At 52.2% G+C, this 13,487-nt stretch overlaps 1 protein-coding gene across 1 annotated transcript; it reads right to left on the bottom strand.

Annotated features, from left to right (window-relative positions):
• Positions 1-1,990: 1,990 nt before the first annotated feature.
• Positions 1,991-9,047, bottom strand: SLC3A2 (solute carrier family 3 member 2). The gene is made up of 9 exons (XM_047071299.1): positions 8,292-9,047; positions 7,432-7,605; positions 6,735-6,829; positions 4,862-4,930; positions 4,699-4,757; positions 4,356-4,536; positions 4,098-4,241; positions 2,588-2,671; positions 1,991-2,475 (listed from the first exon to the last, which is right to left on the bottom strand). The coding sequence occupies exons 1-9, from the start codon at positions 8,722-8,724 to the stop codon at positions 2,128-2,130; spliced, it is 1,587 nt and encodes a 528-aa protein (XP_046927255.1). The 5' UTR covers positions 8,725-9,047; the 3' UTR covers positions 1,991-2,127.
• Between the last annotated feature and the right edge of the window lie 4,440 nt (positions 9,048-13,487).

Raw genomic sequence — 13,487 nt, 5'->3', positions numbered from 1 at the left:
CTCCCTGTTTTTATATTATTTTTGTTTCCCTTCCCTTATGTTCATCTGTTCTGTGTCTTAAAGCCCTCATATGAGTGAAGTCATAGGATATTTGTCTTTCTCTGACTAATTCCACTTGGCATAATACCCTCCAGTTCCATCCACATCGTTGTAAATGGCAAGATTTCATTCTTTTTGATTGCCAAGTAATACTCCATTGTAGGGAAAGGGCTTTTTAAAAAGGGAAAATCGGGGCACCTGGGTGGCTTAGGTGGTGAAATGTCTGACATTGGCTCAGGTCATGACCTCACGGTTCATGGGTTTGAGTCCCGCATAGGAAAAATTTGAAAAATGTGAAAGTCTACAGGAAATCACAAAGCACAAAATGAGGTTGAGGTTCCATCTGTAGTGACACCATGATACCCACTGGGTCAGAGGGGAGGCGGGAGGCAGAGCAAGAGGGAAACGGGGAGGGCTGGAGCTGGCCCCCTGGGAAAGGGCCGAGGGTGGGAGCCTCAGGAAGAGGAGAGCCCGGATCAGACAAGGGTCGGAACCTGCCGGGTGTGTCTTCTCAGGAACTGTGCCCTACTAGCACCTGAGCACATGCCCGCACAGCCCTTGGCACAGGTGCAGGGCAAGAGAAATCAAATGAACCAACAAGGACTGGGCCTTAACTGGGCCATCTAGTCTCTTGACCTGTCCCCTCCACCAAGACCCCCTTAGAGGCTCAGGCCCGACCCAAGCCCCATCCTGCAGGAACCAGTGTTCTTTCCAGGACCCAAACACCTCCACTGCTGTTATCCTGCGAAGTCTGTTAAGCTACAGCCATTAACAGCCACCCTAACTAGCCTCCCTGCTAGGGGGACAGCGAGTCAGCGAAAACACATCAGCCCACCCATGCTGCTCACAGCCTTCCAGCTCCCTCCCATCACTCAGAGTTAGTCTTACCTTCCAAGTCTGGCCTTTGCCCTCAGCTCCTGGGTGGTGATCTCCAGGCCTCTGGAATGTCCTGTCTGAAGACTTCAGACATCTGTCAAACAATGTGATTTGCAAGGAGTGCTTTGGGACACATGCCCTCTGGGGGAACTTGGAGAGTAAAGGTCGGGCACATGGGCACCCGGTTATGGGCACACCCAGGAACTCTGGACACCAAGCCTAGGACGAGCTTCCCTGCTTGGCCACACCGTGTGTTACAAACCAGGGGGTCTCAGGTCCAGGACCCCACTGCGAGAGAACAATCCATTGGAAGCTTCACACTTGGAGCCTCCCCTTCCCCCCTGCCAGTCCCCCGCCTGCACAGGATTCCACCCTGTGCAACCTGCCCTTTAGTTGAACGTGTATCCTTCTGCTGTTAAAACACTGTGATCTTGGGGCATCTGGGTGGCTCAGCTGGGTGGCTCCAGTTCCCTTCCACCCCAAACCCCTGCCTCTCTTCCTGCCTCACTTTGTCCTCTTGGAACACCATCACTATATCCACGGCACTTGAAATTGTATTCACCTTATTTCTTCTCCATTCCCTCACTAGACTAGAAGCCCTAGAAGACTAGAAGAGAGGGATCTTGTACTTCGTCCTCTCCTGTGACCCCGGGACCTAAAACGATTCCTGTCACATGCTGAGTGCACAACAGATTCTTGTTGAACGAATGCCCTCTAGTACCCTTTAGAAGCATCTCTTAGGAAACAGGCCACCCGGCTCCCACTCCTTCTCCCTGAGAGGCCAAGTCTGCAAAAAACAGGAAACCTGACCACACTTGGCTGGAGACCACTGCTGAGGGGGATAAGGAAAGAGTCAGTAAGACCGAAGACCTCCAGGAGAGGACCCTGACCCAGACGCTAGCCCTGGCCCTCATACCTCCTTGTTGTTATGAGCCTGGAAGGCCCCTCCCTCTCTGGGCTGGAGCAGGTGCATGGAACTCTCTAGCCCTGATCACTGTCTTTGTGTGTGTGCACGCATGCGTGCACGGAGGAGGGGGTAGATTCCTGCTGTGACCGAGTAAGGGAAGACAAGACCTCACCAGGCAGGAGTGACTTTTATTTGAAGCCAGAAAACACCTCTCAACTGTAATCTGTGACCGTAAAAAAAAAAAAAAGAAAAGAAAAGAAGCCAGGACCCAAAGGGCCTGGGGAGGGGAGGGGTAATGGGTCCTGTTAGGCCACATAGGGGAAACGAAGCAACAGCCCCTCATGGGGCTCCACGTTTAGGTGCCCCAGCTCAAGAGAGGCCCCCTCCTCGCGGCCCAGGTGGGTGCTGAGCAGCAGATTGACCTTGGTTGGCAGGCTGGCAGTGGCCGGCAACCTGGCTGGTTGGCCGACATCCCCGAAGTTGAGCACTACCAAGAAGCGCTCGTTCTGGTCCCACTGGCGGACGTAGGCGAAGAGGTCAGGCCCGGAGGAGAGTACATGGAAATCCCCGTGCAGCAGGGAGCGCTCCTTGCCTCGCTGATCACTCAGTCGCCGGAAGAGAGAGAGGAGGGAGCCAGGGTCTTCATTCTGGCCCTGCAAGTGGTGGTCACAGCAAGAAAGGATAAAGGACACCCCTGGGTGCAACCTCCTACACGCCACCTGCCCACCCTCGGCCAAGCAGGTCTGGCCCACCCCAAACCCTTACCTTTACAGTCATGTTGTTACTTCCAGGTTCTGAGGTGTCGGGGAAGCTGGATTCATCCCAGGGCATGATTGGAGCCTTCACAGGCTGAAAAGCCAGGAAAACAGGATTTGGGAAAGGCCTGGGCCTGCTCTCCCTTCGCCTTCTGTTCCCAGCCCCATCCGTGTAGAGCCTCCCCCCGACGCTGGGCTAACCTCTACTGGATAAGCAAGGCCGGCCCCCGAGTCAGGTCCCTGCCCGCACTATCGCGTCAGCGTGGAGGGCTTTTCTCCCAGACACAGGGTTAGCTCCCTCACTGCCCTCCACTCCCCGCTCAGGTGTCTCACTAGATCTTCTGTGGCCACACGATGGCAAACATCCCCCATCCCATTCTCTAGGCCCCTGACCCTGCTCTCTTTTGCACACAGCACTTAGCAGCACTGAGCACCTTTAGTTTTTTTTTTTTTTTTTAACATTTACTTATTTTTTCAACGTTTATTTATTTTTGGGACAGAGAGAGACAGAGCATGAACGGGGGAGGGGCAGAGAGAGAGGGAGACACAGAATCGGAAACAGGCTCCAGGCTCTGAGCCATCAGCCCAGAGCCCGACGCGGGGCTCGAACTCACGGACCGTGAGATCGTGACCTGGCTGAAGTCGGACGCTTAACCGACTGCGCCACCCAGGCGCCCCACATTTACTTATTTTTGAGAGAGAGAGAGAGGCACAGCGCAAGTGAGGGAGGTGCAGAGAGACAGGGAGCCACAGAATCCAAAGCAGGCTGCAGGCTCTAAGCTGTCAGCCCAGGGCCGGACGTGGGGCTCCAACTCACAATCCGTGAGATCATGACCTGAGCCGAAGTCGGGTGCTTAACCTAGACTAAGCCATCCAGGCGCCCCAGCATTGGGCATCTTTATTCTCTTTGCTTATTATCTAACTTCCCCACCTCCAGCTCTTCTGTGCATTGCTGTGTCCTCTGTGCATGGCATGTAGGAATTACTCCAGAAAACCGTGGAATAACTGCACGACCAGTTCTGTAAATATCAGCTTGGGTGTCAACCTCTAACCCTGCGGCTAGAGCTAAGTGAACACCATGCTCTTACCCCATCTCAGCACTGGCTACCATGCATTTCTCTTACTCCTCTGGGTCCCCCACTAAACTAGGAGTTGCTGGAGGGCACAAGCCCAGCTGAATACCTACCTGCTGCCCACCGAACACATGAATGAGAATGAACGAACGAACCAACCAACCAACGGATGGCTCCCATATGGAACACCTACCAGGTACCAGGCATCGCATCTTCAAATATGCTCTCATTGAATCCCAACTTCCTTCCAAGAAATGCAAGGCCCCAGAAGACATGATCAAGACTAGGGCCGTGAAGTAAGTTGCCGAGGCCACGCGGCTACCGTGGCTGACCAGGAGTCAAACGCAGTTCCCCCCAAGGCTCACGTCTACCGGCTGCCATCCACAGAAGCATCGTGATGCGGGAACACAACCTCCCCCACTGCGCCAGGGAGGCAGCAAGCCATACCTGGCCAGGCAGGGCAGCGGCCTCCAAGCCGATCTCATCTCCGTAGCTGAAAACCGGGGTCCCTGGCAGGGTGAAGAGCAGCAGGTGGTAGAGGCGGAGAAGATGAGCCGGCACGAAGGAAGTCAGGAGCCCCGCCTGAGACAACTGCAGGGATGGATGCACTGGTGAGCCCGAAAGCCCGTCTCTGCCTCCGTCTGCCCACACCTTTCGTCAAAAAGGCCTCCTCCCCCCGCCTCGTCCCCCGACTGTGGTACTCACGCTCCAGCTGCACCAGCGACTGTCAGTGGCATTCAGATACTGGGTGACCAAGAATTCTATATGCTTCCCGGTGGAAATGGAGTCTGACAGGTATGAGCTAGTCAACAACAGGTCCTTAGCGGATCCAAGGAGGCTCAGAATCTGCTGAAGGTCAGAGGACTCAGTCCCTGCGATCAAGAGCCTGCAGAGGGCAAGGCAGGGGACAAGGTTGGTAAAGAACAAGCAAAGAATGAGAGTGAAGAAAGTTCTTTGGGCTAGGAAATCGCCCATTCCTTGGGTCTGGCACTCTACTGGGGGGTTCCCACCATGAAGCTGAGTTGGCGGGGGGAGGTCTGGCACCTACCTGTCTTCGCTGAAGCTCTTGGTGATGTTCTGCCACTCAGCCAACAACAAAGACGCATCCTAGAAGAAAAGAAACAAAGTCAAGGAACAGAGAACGCCAACAAGCCCTGACGAGTCCCTCTGCTCTCACCCAGGCTCTGCCTCTCACATGGAAAGAAACTCACCGTCAGATTCTCCACGTCCCGAACCTGGAACCCATCCACACCAGCCTGCAGCCAAAAACTCAGCGCATCCTATAGGGAGGGGGCAAAACAACAGAGGAAGGGCTTCAACACTCTGATGCAAAGGCTTAGAAAATCCAGCCCACGCTAAACCTCACCTACCACGCACTTCCCTATGACCTTGGAAGAGTCACCTGCCTTGACTGGCCTCACTTAACCATCAGCCTTCAGCTCCCTCCCATTCTACACCATCACGGATTCTTTTTTTTTTTTTTTTTAAGTTTATTTATTTATTTTGAGAGAGAGAGAGAGAGAGAGAGAGAGAACACACATGAGCAGGGAAGGGGCAGAGAGAGGGAGAGAATCCCAAGCAGGCTTCACACTGTCAGTGCGGAGCCTGATGTGGGGCTCGAACTCACAAGAACTCACAAACGGTGAGGTCGTGACCAGAGTCCAAACCAAGAGTCAGATGCTTAACTGAGCCAGCCAGGCGCCTCTCACCATCACTGATTCTTAAAGTTATAGCATTTCACTTCTGTATTCCTCCCCATTACAAATCACACAGCTTCTCCTTTGATATAGAAAAGGCCTAAGAGAAAAAGTATGTTGATAAACATAACTTCACTTAGGAGTGCCTGGGTGGCTCAGTCCGTTGAGCATCGGACTTTGGCTCAGGTCATGATCTCACAGTGCGAGGGTTCAAGCCCCACATCAGACTCGCTGCTGTCAGCACAGAACCTCACTTCTGGTCCTCTGTCTCCCTCTCTCTCTCTGCCCCTTCCCCTGCTCACGTGCTCGCTTGCGGGCTCGGCGCTCTCTCTCCCTCTCTCTCTCTCTCTCTAGCCAAGATCAGAAGACAAGTATACTTACTCCTCTCCCGGTGTCCTGAGGCCAGGGGAGGGTGTGTGTAAGAGAGCAGGTCAGAGCAAGGCCAAAGATGAAAGAGTGAAGTTCAAAGCACAGCCCCAGGGCAGTTCAGATGAAGATTTGAGAAGAGAAGCCAGTTCTGCAAAACAGGCCCAGGCCTGAAGTCCTGGCATTGGTGGGCACAAGACATGGAACCCCACCCCCAAGACCCCTTTTCCCCTTTCTGTCTCACCTCTTATCTCCATTTTCACCCGAGGCTACCAGTCCTCAAGCCATACCATCTGAAAACATCCCCTCATCAATAACTTTTAAGAGATTATATTTTGTTCTATACCCCTGCTGAACTGGCCAGTGTCCTAGAACCCAGGCATTAGGAGCTTGGATAACAAAATCCCACTTGCAGCCTGCTGGGTATAGTCTTTGAGCCTATACCTGTATTCAGGGAAAGCAGGTTACAGAAATGAGACTACTTGAGACTTCAAATCCTAAGCACCTCAAGCCCCTCTGAACCCTAGCTTCTTCACTGACAGATTAGAGATGAAAGAGACCTTGTGTGGTTACAGAGAAACTTAGAACACATATCCAAAATACTTGGCATGGTCCCAGACGCATAAGACCACAATGCTTACAACTTCAGACTGGGCTCCCCTCCAAAATACATCAAACAAGAACTGGGAAACCAGACACGGCAGGATTCCCACAGAGAAACAGCTTCCTCTCCCCCAAAGGAAGAAAAGTCAAACCCAGATCGCCATCTGAGAAATTCCTTTCCTGGCACTGTTACCATCAGAGTCGAGGAAACAAGGAAAATGAGTGACCAGAAAAGGAACAAGCAAAACCAGGGAGCATTGTTGGCCTACCCTCTGCCTGTGGGAGGGGTGTGCCAGCTCGGCTCCAAGGAGCAAGGGGCCCCTCAGCTGGAGCCAGGCTAGTTTACAAGGGCTTGCTAGAAGGATCAACACAGCCCCAGCAGCCAACTCCCACCTGCCATCGGCGCCAACACACTTACCTTCATCTTGGCGGCCACAGTGTCAATCTGAGTGGGGAGGAACCATGAGTTCTGGCCCTCATAGTTGGGAGTGAGGTCCAGAATGACCCGGATGCCTGGAACGATGGAGGAAAAAAGGGAGTCAGAAGAAAGACGTTGGGGTGTCAGGAAAGGAAGAAATCAACAAATACAAGTTGGTGGACTACTCCCTATGTATCATTTGGCACAAAAAGCTTAGATTTGAACCCCGGCAAAACCTATTCCATTGAAACAAAGATGTGAGTGGAGGGGTTGAAAATATCATCGGGCAGAAGGCATGTAGTGTAGTCCAGAAGGCTAAACTAGGGGGCCCTGGGCTCCCCAACCCCAAAGTGAATCCTCTTAAAATAAGACAAGATTCTATTTGGATATTGTTCTCAAAAGGATCCATTCCTTTACAAGTTTAAAGACCACTGAATCAGCAAAAGCCTACATTTTGCAAATAAGGACACTGAAGCCCAGAAGGTAAGTGAATGCGCACACATCCAAGTAGAAAGTCTCTGCACCACTTGGCAAATTAATTTTAGGCTGAAGCCTAACAAACTGCAGGGAGCTTGTACCTGCCTTAGAAAACTCAGCCAGACAGGAGTAAACCAAACAAAAACCCTGTCCTGTCTTTTCTGTGGCCAGAAGGCCAAGCCCTTCCCAGCTGCTTCCTTGGCAACTCCGGGACACCCACTCTTTTTCTTGGCCGACTGCAAGAGATTGTCAAAATCTTCCTTGGAGCCGAGAACAGGGTTGATCTGTTCCAAGTTGGTCCCAGCGAGGTCATCTTTCTGGTTCTTGTGAATTGGGCCCAGCACAAAGCCTTTCACCTTCAGGGTGCTCAGGTAATCCAGGTGCCTCTTCAGGCCTGAAATGGGGAAGCAGATTTAAAGTGAAGGCCCTCTGAGGGGCACCTGGGTGGCTCAGTCGGTTGAGCGTCAGACTTCGGCTCAGGTCATGATCTCAGAGTCTGTGAGTTCGAGCCCCATGTGGGGCTCTGTGCTAACAGCTCAGAGCCTGGAGCCTGCTTCAGGTTGTGTCTCCCTCTCTCTCTGCCCCTCCCCCGCTCATGCTTTGTCGGTCTCTCTCTCTGTCAAAAATAAATAAACATTAAAAAAAAAATTTAAAGTGAAGGTCCTCTGAGAGGTCCTTGATCGCCCCTCTTCTCTTCTCCCCTCCCGCAGGAACTAAGTGTTGGGGAAATAAGTGTTGGGCCTTGGTGGCCCCTCTTCTCCCCTCCGGCAGGAACTAAGTGTTGGGGAGAAGTGAGCCTGAATCACGAGACTCAGAGGAGCTGACGCAAGGTGCCCGGTGCATTACTTCAGAAACCGTCAGCTACAGGCTTCGCAGGGTAAGTGAGGACGCTGAGTCAGCCATCCTCGTGGAAGAGGGCGTAGGGGCAGTTTTCTTCAAAGAAGGAATGGAGAAGCTACATCTCCGGCTTGAGGGTGCGGGACCGAGTACAGAATGGGGGGGTGGACAACCGTCGGCGTCAATCTGGGGACAGGATCGGAGCCGGTGGCCCGATAACCCAGGGTCGCGCCCACAGCTCACCCGCTAGGTCGCCCTCCTCGTGGCCCTGGAAGGCCAGCAGGTCGCCGATGCGGTAGAGGGCGCCTTTGTGCCACCAGCTCTGCGCGGGCAGCTCGCGGCAGCGCGGCGCCCGCACAATGATGACCACCGCACCCGCCAGCATGCCGAGCCAGCCGAGCCAGAAGAGCACCAGCAGCGCCCAGCGGGTGCGCACCCAGCCGGGGCTGCCCGCCACCTTCAGCAGCTCCTCCTTAGACAGGCCAGTGAACTTGGCCGCGGCCGCTGCCTCTGCCTCGTCGTCGGCCACCTTGATCTTAACCAGGCCGTTCTTTTCCGCGCCGCTCGCCACGACTACGGCCATGGCTGCCCCGGACGCCGCATTCATCGGCTGCTTCTCGGGCTCCATTTCGTTCAGCTCCACCTCCTTCATGTCCACCTCAGTGTCCTGGCTCATGATGCCTGCGGAACCGGCGATACGATGCAGTCTGCGATCAAGCGGTGGCTGGACTCCGGCCGCGACCTCCCCGCCCCAACTCGGCCTCCGAAGAATTCGCGATCACGCGCAGCTCACGCTACAGTGTTCGCGTCTGCGGTGGGAAGGGCGCAGCCTACCGGAAAGAGACGGGGAGCCCCGCCCCTGCCCGCCCCTTAAAGAGGAACGGCCCCGATTGCTCTTTCTGAGACAACACGGGTGGGCGGCGGTGGGGGGACTAGGCTCCGTAGCACGCTTCCCACCGCTGCGCGCCTCAATTCCCCCTTCTCGAACCTGTTTACCCCTAAAGTTCCTCCTAGTCGAACGCTAAGAAGGTTGAGCGCAGAGCCACCTCCCGGTGGGCGGAGTCTGATTTGTCTCCGCCCCGAGGAGTGGACAGGGAGGGGACTTCCAGCACCGCGGGTGTCCCTAGGGCCCCTCTTCGCCGCCGTCGAAGGCTGGGCCCCAACGCCGTGCTCCGTTCGCCCCTGGCCCTGGGCTCCAACCACCGCGTGGTGGGCCCAACTTCGCACGGCCGCTGGCGCTCTCAGAGCCAGCCAAACTCAGCTTCTCCCCTTTCCCCCACCTAGCCTTGTCTCCTCAAGCCTTTGGAACTTGGCGCCGGATCTCTGCTTCCCCGCAGGGCTTACTCCCACTCGTCCTTCAAGACTCATCTTGAGTTCATTTCAAATAATTCATCATGCAGCAACTATTAAGTGCCCACTACAATACTTTGCTGTGTTAATTTTATTGGGTTAACTGTAATGCAGTCTTCTCCCTGATGTTTTAAGATGAATCTGTTCGGACAGGAGAGTTGAAGCTGACCCCACCCCCCACCGCCCGTCTTCCCCTACCCCACCCACCCCCCAACCCCCCACCGCCAGTTTCTGGCGCCAGGATGTCGGGCAGCTAGGAATCCGACAGCAGAGCCAAAAGCCTGATGGGCTGTAGGAAACATTCCAAGGTTGGGCCTCAATTGGAGGCACCCACCATTTTCCTACAACAGACCAGACTCTTCCCCACTGTTGCAGGGCCTCCGACAGATTAGCCCAATCTCCCCAGGGTGCCAGGATTCCCTTACCTCCTTATCACTTCACTATGCTAAGCCTTGGAGGCAGCCGCAGATGATGAGACAAGTTGAGGGCAAAGCATAAACTAGCACCCCGCACCCCCCCCCCCCCGCCTTCAGGTGGGATACATGTGATATTCCTCGGACACTCCTGGCTACCAGAGAACAAAGGAAAGGGGTTTCAGTGCTTGCCATGGTAATGAGGGAAACTAAAAGAAATGAAAAATTTAATTCCCTTACTGCCTATAGCCCATGACAAGTCCTCGAGACCCGAGACCGACAGAGTGATCTCCCTCTAGGAGCTCAACTGCCTCAAGGATGACGCTTTGCTGGGGCCAAAGAGAACCTTGGTTTAACATTATCCCAACCACGAGGAGCCTGTAAGTCTACTTCCTTTATCTCAACTGCCCCAGGATATATGCTGGCAATCATGCTCCAAGCTTATACCCCCCCCCTTATACATTTGAAGGATCTCATGACTGAGATTTTATTTAACGGTAATAAGTGAAACAGTAATTTCCCTGGCAATAACTAGCCCCTCAAGGTCGTGGAAACCTTGCTTCCAAAATTCCTTAGAGACGTACTCTATCCCTGACCACCTCCCAAGCTGAGGGTATATAATGAGTTACCCATCATGACCCCAGTGCAGCTCTTCCTGCCCACGGGTCCTGTTCCCATGCTGTAGTAAAATTATTGCACCAAAGACGTCTTCAAGAATTCTTTCTTGGTCGTCGGCTCCAGACCACCCCACCGTCACCCCAAAATTTCATCACAGAGGCCTTGAAGACCACCCAGCTTCCCTCCACAGAGATTCTGGGATGGAGACTAAGTGGGGCAGAGACAAGATTCATAGCAGGGACTGCTGGACATCAACACCATGGGGTGCAGACGTTCAGGAACTACTTGTTCCTGACCAGTGCCAGCTGGATTATTTTCAGAGAGGAGCTGAAGGAAACAAGTTCTTTCTCCCTCTCCCACCTGGGCTGGAAGCCAAGGTAGCTGTGTGTTTGGAAGAAAGCAGAAGCCAAATCTAAAGAAACAGCAGACAGGAAGGGGGGCCCAAGGAGAGTCAAGGGTGTGAAAAGGCTCATCTTCTGCCATTCCCTTTCTGCATGCCAAAGCCCATACCCTACCCCCACCCTAAGAGAGCCAGAACCAATTCCTAGAGGGAGGCAGGCGAGTGGATAGAGGGTGGAGTTCAGACTACTGCGCAAAGATGATAAGTCCAAGGTACCCTGGGCATGGCAGATAAGTGCCAACCAAAGGCTCTGAACAGACTTTAACAGGGTTGAAGTTCAAGGTTGAGAACTGGGTTCAGAAGCTCTCCTTGAGATTGTCCAACATTACACCCCTAGAAACCTAATATCTCACTCACAGCCCTGTGGTTCCGGACAGATGAAGTTCCAATTCCTTCTGCGTGCAGTAAAGAAGCTAACAACTTACCCCCCAAAATTTATGATCCCCACGCCTTCCACAGGGATTGCCCCTCCCCCTCCTCCCCCCCCCCCCCCAGTGACATCAGCCTTCAAACACCTGCCAGTCTTACAGTACAGCCAGCTTTGTCAGGCCTCTGCATCTCTGGACATGCCATTCCGTGTTTTTCCCGTCCTGTTCTGCCACTCGGCCTCATTAGTTCCCGTTCATTCAAGACCTAGCTCAGATGACAGTTTTTCTCAACGTCTCCCAAAGAACTATTTTCCATCTACCTCTGCCACAACACATATCCTGTTTGTTTATTGCATTTCCTTTTCTGAGCATCTGTTTGCACTTCAAGACGCGTGGCAGAGACCTTGTGCAATTTGCTGACGGACCTGCCTGTTCAGAGATAACATATAGTAGGCACTTCATGAGTGTTTGGAAAATGAGTGGATGAACTATACCAGTCGAACCCAAATACTTCCCTTCTTAGAAACAACAAAAGTAGCGTATGAAGATAAAGGGATAAAAGTGAAAAGAAATGTAAACAACACCACATTATATCATAAATAAGGAAAACAAGGGCACCTGGCTGGGTCGGTCGGTGGAGCATACCACTCTTGATTTCGGGGTTGTGAGTTCAAGCCCCAGGTTGGGTGTAGTGATTACTTAAAAACAAAAGTCTTTATTTTTTTTTTAATGTTTATTTATTTGGTGGGGGGGGGGCAGAGAGAGAGGAGGAGAATGAGAATTCTAAGCAGGTTCCATGCTGTGAGCACAGAACCTGACATGGGGCTCAAACTCATGAACCATGAGATCATGACCTGAAGTGAAATCAGGCGTTGGTTGCTTAACCGACTGAGCCACCTAGGTGCCCCAAATACCAAATTCTTTAAAAAAAGGAAACCAAGACTTGTTACTGTTCAACCAAAAGAAAGTAATAAATCTGGGGGAAGGAGACGACCTGAAAACATGGAAAGACTGTACAGAAAGAGGCAGAACGTGGCTAGAGATCCTCAGATCCTTCAATGCCTTTTGATATAAAAACATATAAGACTTAATATTTACTGTAGGAACGCAAAGTAGATCATTAACAAATATTTTTTTTTAAGTTTTATTTAAGTAATGTCTATACCCAACGTGGGGTTCAAACTCATGCCCCTGAGATCAAAAGTCACATGCTCTTCTGACCGAGCCAGCCAGGTGTCTGGAAAAGTATATGATTTGTCACGAAGAATTAAGCTTTCAAAACAAGGCTGGGACAGGATGGCTCAGTCGGTTGAGCGTCCACCACTCGATTTCAGCTCAGGTGATGATCTCACGGTTCGGGCGTTCAAGCCCCACATTGGGCTCCATGCTGACAGTGTGGAGCCTGCTTGGGATTCTGCCTCTCTCTCCCTGTCTCTCCTCCCCTCCCCACTCGTACTCGCTTTCTCTCTCAAAATAAATAAACTTAAAAAAACTAAAAAAAAAAAAAAAAAAAAAAGACTGAGACAACGCAGAGAGAAAAGGCAGCTCAACAATCCAGAGACCACGTGAGGCTACACATCTTTAATACTTTACGCTCAGGCAGACAGATGAGGGTTGGGCCCTGAAACGCAGAGCGCTAAGTGTACAGAGAAAATTCCTTTCTAAACCCCTGTTGCAAAAGTCCATGTCACATGTTTCCCAACAAATAAGGATTACAGTTGAGCCTTCAACAGCACAGGGATTTGTGGCACGGTCAAAACTCTGCGTGTAACTTCTGACTCCCCAAGTACTTAACTACTAATGGCCTACTGTTGACCGAAAGCCTTACCGATAACATAAGCAGCTGATTAACACATATTTTGCTTCTGACATGTCCATCGACCTTGGGGAGTTCAGACATTTGAAAAATGGATGATGGCTGAAAGTTAAAGAACTGAGCATTTGGAGGTCAAAGCGCTATGGAGATGAAAGCCGAGAAGGAGGCCGACCCTCAGCGAAAGGGGCTCACTTGGCAACTGTCATTTGAAGAAGTGACGTTGGAATAATATTGTTATTACGAATCCTGCAGGAGGGACGCTGGCTTCTAAAGAAGAGAACCGTCAGGGTTGTCTCAGTGGAGGATGGGGAATGTGAGGGGGGATAAAAGCCAGAAAGAGGAGAGGAAACACAGCCAAAGCCATCGCTTAGAAGAGAAATAAATGTGCCATCTCAAAAGTACCTGATTCTAAGTAAATCAGACAATGAACAATAATGCAGCAGCAAGCCTTTCTCTCTCATTGCAACCAGATAG

The sequence above is a fragment of the Lynx rufus genome, unplaced genomic scaffold (genome assembly GCF_022079265.1).
Source record: "Lynx rufus isolate CCGP_SWC_20201006 ecotype Redwood Valley unplaced genomic scaffold, mLynRuf1.p SCAF_9, whole genome shotgun sequence".
Taxonomy (NCBI): Eukaryota; Metazoa; Chordata; class Mammalia; order Carnivora; family Felidae; genus Lynx; species Lynx rufus.
This window is presented reverse-complemented; position numbering and strand designations above follow the sequence as displayed.

Bases quoted from the DNA above. Each gene is read 5' to 3' on its own strand.
- SLC3A2 (XM_047071299.1), bottom strand. From the start codon at position 8,724: ATGAGCCAGGACACTGAGGTGGACATGAAGGAGGTGGAGCTGAACGAA. The intron at 6,830-7,431 runs GTGGGTGTCCCG...CCATCGTTCCAG, and splicing joins GCAGTCGGCCAAGAAAAAGA to GCATCCGGGTCATTCTGGAC. The intron at 2,476-2,587 runs GTAAGGGTTTGG...CACCACTTGCAG, and splicing joins GTAACAACATGACTGTAAAG to GGCCAGAATGAAGACCCTGG.